The sequence below is a fragment of the Carettochelys insculpta genome, chromosome 29 (genome assembly GCF_033958435.1).
Source record: "Carettochelys insculpta isolate YL-2023 chromosome 29, ASM3395843v1, whole genome shotgun sequence".
Classification (NCBI taxonomy): Eukaryota; Metazoa; Chordata; order Testudines; family Carettochelyidae; genus Carettochelys; species Carettochelys insculpta.
Window position 1 is genome coordinate 3,717,780 of NC_134165.1, and position 10,143 is coordinate 3,727,922.

At 51.8% G+C, this 10,143-nt stretch overlaps 1 protein-coding gene across 1 annotated transcript; it reads left to right on the forward strand.

Annotated features, from left to right (window-relative positions):
* Window positions 1–693: 693 nt before the first annotated feature.
* TNFSF9 (TNF superfamily member 9) lies at window positions 694–7,315 on the forward strand. Its single transcript, XM_074979955.1, has 3 exons — window positions 694–930; window positions 2,595–2,625; window positions 4,131–7,315. Exons 1-3 carry the CDS (start codon window positions 703–705, stop codon window positions 4,580–4,582), a joined length of 711 nt encoding a protein of 236 aa, XP_074836056.1. The 5' UTR covers window positions 694–702; the 3' UTR covers window positions 4,583–7,315.
* The last annotated feature ends 2,828 nt before the right edge of the window (window positions 7,316–10,143 follow it).

A 10,143-nucleotide genomic window follows, 5' to 3' on the forward strand; every position in this document is an offset into this window, starting at 1 on the left:
TAGACATGTGAGAGCCTAAGTCCCCTCAACTGTCAATAGGCCTTTGGCGCCGAAGGGTCTAAATCCCTTTGAGAAGGAGATTTAGGATCCTTCAAGGGGTAGGTCTTGCAAGGCTGAGCTCCCAGCCTCCGGGCAGATCTGCCTGGCCCCAGGTCAGGTGGGGGTCTCTACCAGGGCTGGGGGATTGGTGCTGAGCCCCAGGCCAGCCTCAGCCAGGTCAGCCTGCCCCCTTCTCTGCCGCAGCCTGAGTCATGCTCACCCCTGTACCAGACCAGCGCATCTCCCGCACCTCCACCTCCCTTTCCCATCCCTTCTTCCCACGCCCGCTCCACAGGCTCAGCCCCCTTTCCAAGTGCCCAACCCCCCCCTTCCCAGTTACCTCCCCCAGCCCCCTCCTCCCTCTTGTCCAGCCCCCTCCCTTTCCCCACCTTCCAGGCCCCTTCCCCTTCCCCTTCCCCTTCCCCCGCCCCGGCCTCCTCCCCCTTCGCCCAGCCCCCCTCCCCGAGCTCCCCCCGCCGCAGCCCCATGATGAGCGGGTTCCCTTCCCCGCAGCGTTTTCCTTTCCTGCCCGCCGCGGGCAGTGGAAATTCTCCGCTCGGCGCCGGCGCCCGCCCCGCCCCGCCCCGCCCCGCGCCTATATAGCCCGCGGGCCGGGCGCCGCCGCTCACTGCAGCTCGGAGCCCCGCTGCCGCCACCGCACCTATGACGGCCCTACAGCACAGCCGGGACCCCGAGAGCCTCCTGCCGGCCGCCGCCGGCCGCGCCTGCCCCTGCCGCTGCCTGGACTGGTGCCTGCTGGCTGGGCTGTGCGCCCTGGCCGCAGCCTTCGCGGGGCTCGTCTTCTACTCGAATGGGGGGGCCCTGCCCCTGCCCCTCTCTCGGCCGCTGGGCACCCCGCAGCCCGCCGCCGCGCTGCCCCAGGCGTACAAGGTAAGGGGAGGGGGGGAGCGCCGGGCGGGGCGTCTGTCTGTCTGTCTGTCTGTCTGTGTGTCTGGCCAGGACATTCCCCCCCCCCCCCCCCCCCGCCCCAGGCTGTCTGTCCCGAGCAGCTGTGGGGGCAGAGGGTCAGTGTGTCTGGCCAGGACAATCACCCCCCCCTCCATCCGTCCGTCTGTCTGTCTGCCCGCAAGACGGGGGTCAGTGTGTGTGGCCAGGACACTCCTCCCCCCCCCCCCCCCCAGGCTGTCTGTCTGTCCCTAGCAGCTTTGGGGGCAGAGGATCAGTGTGTCTGGCCTGGACAATTCCTGCCCCCATGTTTGTCTGTCTGTCTGCCTGGCCCTAGCAGCCTGGGGGGCAGAGGGTCAGTGTGGCTCGGCAGGACAATCCTGCCCCCATGTCTGTCTGTCTGGCCCTAGCAGCTTTGGGGGCAGCGGGTCAGTATGTCTGGCCAGGACAATCCCTTCGCCCTGGCTCTCTGCCCATCCCTAGCAGTGAGTGGGGCAGAGGGTCAGTGTGTCTGGTCACCCCATCCCTGCCCCTTCTGGCTTTCTGCCTCTAGGAGCCTCTGGGGTGTCTGTGTGTCTGACTAGGACACCCCCCTTTTGCTGCTGCCTGTCTGTCCCTAGCAGTGTGGGCAGTGGAGGGTCTGTGTCTGTCCCTACCTGGAGGAAACTCGGCGGGGGTGGGGGGTTGTGTGTGGAGACAGCAGAGATAGTGTCTCTGGCTTGGCTAGCTGCGTGGCCCTGCCTTAATGGCTCTTCTATGCCACTTTCCATCCCAGACCTTTGCTGGGCCTCCCCTCCCTGGATCCCCCAGCACTTAAGGGGTAGATGCCCAGATGCACTGACGGTGTGTAGCAGGGAGCTGTGTGCTGAGGAAGGGTGACCGAGTGGGTCAGGTGCTGGCCTGTATTCTGGGAGACCTATGTTGAATTCCTTCCTCTGCCACAGATGCCCGCCATGACCTTGAGCAAGTCACTTCATCTTCGTGCAGCAGCTCCCCTGTTCTCCTGTCACACAGGGGAACTGAGAGGGGTTGAGATGCTCCAGGGGAACGTGGTGGCCTGGGGGAGGTGACTGGTTCTTAAATTCTAGGGCAGAGTGGATGATTTAGAGAGTGACACTTGCTGCCTTAGATCGTCCCGTTGGCTGCCAGTCGTTTCAAGTTTTGTCACTGCTCCTGCAAACCAAGCAGGATGGAGCTGAGCTAATGTGGAACTGGGAGTGCTCTTCATTTAACCCAGCTACAAATTTCAGGGGACTTGTGACACCCCTTAAAATCACAGTTGCTGCAGCCATAACTGGAAACAAAGCCTGAGACATCACTGGAAAACAGCGGCCCAGAGACACTAGTAGCTGCTTTTGCAAAATAGCTATGTGCATGACCTGGAGGCTGCTGGAAAGTCCTTTTCATTCCAACCTGACCGCTTCTTGGCTCTGCTGAGTTCTGCATCTCAACTTCCCCATAAAGTTGTGTGTGTGCTCCACCCCTGCATTTGAGCTGAGGACCGTTTGGGTTAATTTATGTTCTTTAGTGCATGTTGTCCTCTTCGCTAAGGTGTCTGGAGGAGAAATTTGTCTGACAGCTGTTCTCTCTTTGAGCGTTGTCCTGCACATCTTGTGTTGTAAAACAAAACTCCCTTTCTCTCTTTTCAGGAGGCTGGTGCCCAGATGTTGCCCAAAAGCTGTGAGTATTTTAATTACTTGGCATTAATGGTGCTCATTCTTTTCCTTTCCCATTGGGGGGGCAGATGGAAGTTTAGGTGTTTAAATACTTTTGAGGTTCTGGGCTGGGTAATTCCCCTACATTCAGCCCATCAAAAGGGTTTTTAAATCTCATGCTGTTTATACAGTAGTAGGGAAATTGTTCTCTTGCGCCGTGATCTTTGCAAGTTTGAGCTGGGCCCCATAACTAACAGTTTTCCCATCCAGCTAACCCAGTGTTCATTTAATCAGGGGGTCTGCTGCCCTCTAAGCCAGTGTTTCTTAAACTTTTTGAGACAATGGAATGCCAAACAATACTACTATTGATCTGGAACACCTATGCATGTTTTCCAGAGAGAGAGACAATTAGAAGAGGCTGGAGACTAGCACAGTGTTAGTCAACCTCATTGTGTTGCCCTCCACTACTGCTCTCGTCGAAATAAAATTATATTTCAGTCCTGTCCATGACTGTTATCGTGGTAAAATAGTTATTGTAAAAGTCTGAATTACTTTTCCAGGCGCTCGCAGTTGTCTCCCGCCTGCGAGTTGTCCAGGGAGCGCTAGTGTTCCGCAGGACACTGTTGAAGAAATACAGCTCTAAACCAGATCCTCAGACATCCGGGGCTGTGCTCCGTCACCATATGATTGTGATGTGAAGCCAAATGCCTGACTGCTCATGTTCTGTTAGGCAAAAATCCCGTCTAGGGAGCAGGTTCCTTCCTGGACTGTCCTAACTAAATCCAAACCCTCATTATAACCTGCCAGCCTAAACCACCCACTTATAAGCGAGTTCCCCTCTTCTGCTTCCTCTGGGAAACAGCCATATGACTGTCCCAGGAGTATTGTGAGGTGGTTCTTCATGCCTATGACTGGTGAGAGGTAGCTGATCCTTAAATCCTGGGCCTGGGAACGTCCTGGCCAGACCCACAGACCATCTGCTGCCCAAACTGGTAGGAACAGACAGCTGGTGGGCAGGGTGGAGGCTGTCCTGGCCAGACTCAAAATCCTCTTGCCCCCTCCCTTCAGACTAAAGACACTTCCCACACCCACCCATCCACCTCCTCTTGTGTTGTCCTGCTTCAGCCTGAGCCCCTGTGACAAACCTGCTGCCATTTCAGGCTTCCTGGCTGGGTTGTAGAATTAGGGATGGCCAGGTGAGAACTCAGCCTGGTGCTCCAATTCCCCCTGCTGCTAAAGGAGAATCCCCCACTAGCATCAGTGCAGAGCTGGTGGTGCTGATGAGCAATTAAGATTCCATCCAGCAGAGGTCCCTGTGCATTGACTCACCGGCTCACTGATGCTCCTCTGCCTCTAGTACCCTTTTCACCAGTGCTTTGCACAGGTCACGCTCATCCTCCCCACTTTGCAGCTGGGGGAAACTGAGGCACGGGACAGGCCAGAGGCAGAGCTGGGCAGAGGAGGTGTTTGTACGCACAGTGCCAGGGGAACAGAAGGATTCTCAACCCCGCTTCACCCCTGTTTCTGCAGATCTAATCACGAACAAGCTAATGGAGTGGGAATCTGACCCTCGTGTCGATGGTGTGGTTTTCAGCTCCAACTTCAACTACGACACGGCTTCGCACAAGCTGGGGGTGAAGGTCGGAGGCCTGTATTTTATCTACGTGCAGCTCGCTGTAAGGTGCACTGCTTCCACGTGCAGGGCGAATCAGACTGTGCAAGTGATCGTCAGCCACATGGACTCAGGCAACAATCGCCGCCCGATTCTGACTGTCAGCCTGGACTTGTCCTCAAAGTCGCAAGACACCGTGTCCCGGTTCTCGGCCGCTCTGCAACCTCTGCAGAAAGGCGCCACTCTCGACGTGAGGATGGAGGTGGATAAACCAGGCAGCGAAGACTGGCAGCTGGACCAAAACACCAAAAAAGTCAACTTCTTTGGCCTTTTTAGGCTACCTAGTTCTTCTGAGGTGGCGGAGCAGTAGCTGGGAGCAAGGACTTGTCCTGTAAGTGAATACATGGCTGTCAGTTCTCTCTGCTAGCGGCTGTGGAAGGTAGTTTGCCACTAGCAAAATTCCCAAGGTAACAATCAGCCGCAGACGCTGGGAGAAGAGGGGGCGTTGCTAGCTCAGGCGCAGGACAGGCCCTTTCAGAGGGGACGGCTGAGCGCCACTCGAAGCAGGACGGATCCAGAAGGCGCACACCGTGGGTTGCACCAAACAACAGACTGAGTTGGTCTTTTAGCAATCGGAGATATTTATTGTGATTCTTTATTATCCTATAATTTATTGTAAGTAACTGGGAGATTGTCTACTGGTGCTACTTTTTATTTTGTTTTGGGTGCGGGTCACTCTCAACAAGGCCAGACCTGTTTCCATTGGAGGGGGACTGCAACCAAGGTCAACATTCACATCACTTTTGGTGTGATTGCCTAATCATTGCTGCACATCGCCTTCTACCATCCGTTTGGTCTTACGGCAACTAATGTACGATGCTGATCCGCGTAGCTTAGGCATAACCTCTTCTGGCAGGCATTGCCACTGCTCATACGTGTCATAGGCTCTAAAATGCTGAACGCTCTTGGAGAGTCTGTTTTAGATGAAGGAGACTGAGGCCTGTTCTTTTGGAGCACAAAGGTCTGAGATCGATCTGACCTTGTTGCTGTAAAGCCCTAAGAGGTGGCAGATCCGTTAAAAGAAGCTGTTTGCCTAATTATATTTCACGTTCTAGATTTCTGGCCATTGAGTCTTTAAGGAGATGGTGTCAACATCTGCCTGGCCCCCCCCCCCACCCCCACAAATGTACGGCTTTTAGAATAGACTGACGAAATTGCATCTATTCAAAATGTAATGGAAAAGTCTGTTTAGCGTCTAAACACCTTTCTGTGATGCCCCTAAAATTGGATCTTACCAGTACAATGTCTAGTTAATTTCCATTTCCTGGCTGTGGTGTTAACTCAGGGTGGAAATTGACTAGTTGGTTTCCACTGTATAATCTGTGGTGACGTGTAACCAGCGTAAATGGGATTATTTTAAAAAAGTGTTTCTTCCCTAATGATCCCTGGGGCAGATGTCACAACAGCTTCCCCAGGAGTTTTCTGGAGCTACCTAAGTGTATTGTGATTATTTTTAGAGCTGTTTAGAGAGGGTGAAATTAGCAGACATGACTGCCAAGTTCCATGACTTTATCATGACCCTTGGACAGTTTGTCCTTTCCTTAAAGCTCCAGGCTTTGGAGTCATGTGAACATATCCATCTCAGGAATCATTTAAAAATAAAGTGGATCCTAGCCCTCTTGTGGAAATGCAGGGATGGGCGGAGAATCTGTTAAGGTGGAAAAGCCAGAAAGCAAACATGACATTCCAGTTTTATTCATTTCTTCTTTAAATCTCCTGTTCTTGAAACTAGTAACCCTGTGGAAAAGGACTGGCATGATTGTGGGTGGTAACCCATTACAAAGATTGATGTCAAGTTATCAACCACAAACTGCACTTGTCATAGGCTCCGTTCCATCCCTGCAATGGCATTACTCTGAGTAAGGTACTATTGTACATGGTGTGTGTACACTAGGAACTAACTGAAGTTAGGTGCTACTTCAAAGTAGCCAGGAGGGCGTCTATACACATCTTCCCTTGGAGCCCTTACTCCATTCCTGGGAAGAGAACTTCGATGTAAGGTGTGTGTGGACGCTCAGCTTGGAAGCTGTACGTCAAAGTTATTTTTGTAGTGTAGATGCAGCTGTGCTGAAAGTGAGCAGTACTGTCTCCTAAGTTATTGGGGAAGGGGGCTTGTTTTGAATAGAAGAGCTGAAAATTGGTAGGTCACTTTGACTCTAACTGGTGCTGTTGGGGATTTGCTCTTCTGGAATAAAGTCAGCCATAGCTCAGCTCCTGTACTGTTGTACCAATGAGCTACAGAACTGCGTAGATTAAGTAACAGTGGTTCCAGGTTTGTGTGTATTCTTCATACAAAACATCCGTCATCTGGGCAAGCTTGTCTGACATTCAGATGTGTGTATTTTCTTCCTCCATACTGGGGTGTATTTATAGAGGATATCCAATTTAAGTATTTATTAGCAATACACTTTTTTTACTTCCGGTCAGTGGGATAATTGGCAAGTGCTAAGCTAAAGTCACGAGTGACTTTAGAGGAGGGGTTTCTTAACCTTGCTGTCCTTTGCAAGGAGGATCCAGAGATTCCCTTCGTTCTAATCCTCAAGAAGGATGAAATTGTGTAACGGCCTTGGCCTAGAACCTCTGATCTTAGCACGCTTATTCTCTGGTGGAAAGCACTTGTTTTCATTTATTTAAAGACCTGAATTATATGTGTGGGAAGAGCTAAGGTGTAATTGTTATTTATGCTCTAACTTTTGTAAAAACACTTGTGCAATATACATATAAATATGCACTTTAAATAGCTTATTTATTTTGATACAGCAATTTAAAATGGACTTATCCATCCGTAATAAACTATTTATACTCTGGAGCTGGAATGAATTTGCACCTTTATTTAATAATCTGGTTTCCTGGATCCCTTGGGGCCCAACTCCCCAGTCGTACTGTTGGAAGGAGGAAGCTGAGCATAATCACATCAGCATCCGCTTTTCCGTGTTAATTACCTGGCAGAGCTTTACGTTTCTTTGGAAAGCATTAAGCTGCCTAGCTCAACTTTCCTCCATTATCCCCTGGTGCAGTGGTTCCCCAACCTGGGGTTCATGGACTCCTGGGGGGCTTGCAAGCATACCGCCAGAGGTCCATGGGGGCGGGGGGAATCCATAAAAAGATCACAGAAAATAAGCTTTAAATAAATTGCAAAGTTGCAATCAATTAATTTAAAATTAAATCGCTTCCGGTAACGTTACAAATCACTGTCCAAAAATCTATGCTGTGATTTCCTTTTTCATTTAACGACGTCTACGTAGCAGCTAATGAGTTTGGTAACAAATAGCCCTGGATCAGGCTGGGGAGATGGAAGGTGGGTGGCTCTGTTAACTTGTCACATGGCCAAGACTTGCATGGCCTTGTTTCTATGCAGGCCAATGGGTCTGGAGCCTAGCTCTTCTGAACGGACCTCAGCTGGAATGGTGGATGCTGACTATGTTGAAACCAACCCGATTTTTGTCCTTGGCTGCTGAAATTCATTGCCCGCTGCTGGAAAGGTTGGTCTCCACCATTCCCCGGTGACGTCCACAAGGAGTCCGTTGCTGTGGCCTCAGATGTGCACACTTTGAAAGGGTTGAGGGGGGTTATCTTGGTGGCAGTTGGAGCAACTTTATTGCATTCTGTAGAGTGGCTCAGAACTGCCCGAGGCTCCTTCTCCTGAACTTCTGGAGGTTTTGCCCTTTGTTTTAAAGCTTTGAGTGACTTTCCAGAGTTGCTGGTCCTTTTACTGCTGATCCTTCAGTGGTGACACAATAAGGCTTTGGGGGGGAGGGCAAATGCAAGACCTTCCCCAAGTTACGCTCTAGAAATCTGTTCCTAACCCATCTCTAGGTGACCTGAAGAACCTTCCCTGTGTCCTGGAAAGATCCCCTGCCAGGGGCATGCGTGAACATCTTACCTTGAGCAACTTCTTGCTGCTCCTGAATGGGCAAAACATCCATCACCTCGGCAAGCTCATTGCTCTGCCTGTGATAAGCACCATGCTGAGCTGGAAATGAGTCTAGGTAGCTCATCCTCCTTACAGGGGCTGAGAACCTGTCTCTGGGCAGGGCTGATGAATCCTTTGAGACAGAAGCTTGTTTAGGGCTTGATTCTATGTCGAGGGTAGTCGAGTCACCTGCCCTAGAACAATATGCACCACCCCCTCTCAGGGGGAGAGCTTGTAAAAGGCAGGCGATTGTCCATCGCGAGTCCCCCCAGCCCTTGGCCTCGCTCAGTCAGCTAGGGAGCTTTCCAAGGATCCAGTCTGTCCTCATGGAATGGCTGGTAACAGAGGTAGCCGTGTTAGTCTGCACCAGCTCCATTCATGCAATGGCTGTTTGGATAATTGCTTCCCACTGCTCCCAGGCAGCGCCACCTATGGCGTACGGGGGTGCTAGGGGCCCCGCTGCTGATGCAGCTCACCCCAGCCGAGGCGACACGGAGGAGGACGAAACGGCGCACCTCCTTCCCTTGTCCCTGATGGAAACTGACGTGAGTTCGAGGCCGGAGGCCTCGGTCTCTGGCTGCGTCAGCACTGCCGCCTTGCTTCCTCCCAAACAATAACAAGGGAAGTCTACACACCAGCCGACGCTGTGCTAACCACATCCCCAGTACTGATAAAGCAAGTGCCACAGCTAGGTGCCTTGCTCCTGGGTTCTCGCCTTTCCTCCCCTGCATGGTTAATGACCTGCAGGCTTCAACACCAGCCTGAGCTGTAAGGTTCCTGGGGCAAGTCACCTTCTGGCTCTGTGCCTCAGTTTCCCTAGCTGGTGACTAGGATGAACGGTCTGTCTGCTTGGCTGTTCAGGCTGTAAGTTCTCGAATGGGGGTATTGTACTTCAAAGAATTATTCAGGATCTTCTGCAGGGGGATAAGACAAAATGGCACGTTTATTGGTAGGGCATATTCCATGATGTATGACGCTGGTGAACGCACACACCCAAGCCCGCTTCATCTGGTTGTTGGTGCTGCCAACTCATTGCTCCCCTAACGTGGCTGATGGGGTGTGTTAGATGGGGGAGGGCTGCAGCCAGGCTTCTGCTGAGACGGATCACTGAGCTGACGTTGACGAGATGAAACCTAGGGTCCCCGCGCAGGACGTCTTGGATTCAGAGTGGCCTCTCTCATGCAGATTGGCACCGGTTAGTCATCCGATGCCTATGCAAAAACCTAGGCACCCTTAGTGGTATCAGTCAGTCATCCCTGGTGCCTTGTGGGTGCTACCTCAATGCTGCCACATTCCTCTTCATGGGCAGCAGGTTGAAAACTAATAAAAGGTCCTCACTTAGTGCATAGTTAACCTGTGGAACTCCTTGCCAGAGGAGACTGAAGGGTAGGACTGTAACAGAATTTAAGAGCAAGATGAATTCATGGAGGTTAGGGCTATAAAAGCCTGTTAGCCAAGGGTAGGAATGGTGTCCCTGGCCTCTGATTGTCAGAGGCTGGAGACGGATTGCAGGATCATCGTCTTCCATCCACCCCCTCTGGGGCACCTGGCACTGGCTGTTGTCAGCAGACAGGCTACCGGGCTGGATGGACGTTTGGCCTGACCCAGTATGGCCATTCTTATGCTCTAAAAGGGCCTTTGAACCTGCTTTCAAACGAAGATGCTGGCTTTCAACTCCGAAGAAGTCACTTCTCAGAGAGCTGGCGGTGTCAGTCTGCATCTGCAAAAGCAACGAGAAGTCCTGCGGCACCTTAGAGACCAAGAGAGATTTTGGAAAACAAGCCAGCAGTCCTGTAGCACTTTAGAGATGATCCAATAATTGCTTTGGAGATGAGTTTTCATGGGGCAGACCCCCTTCCTCAGCTCTGGAGATAGCACTGCACTGGAAACTGTGCGGAAAGTGAACTAGATTAAAAAAAAAAAAAAAAGACAAATCAGATACATAGGACAGAAGTGGA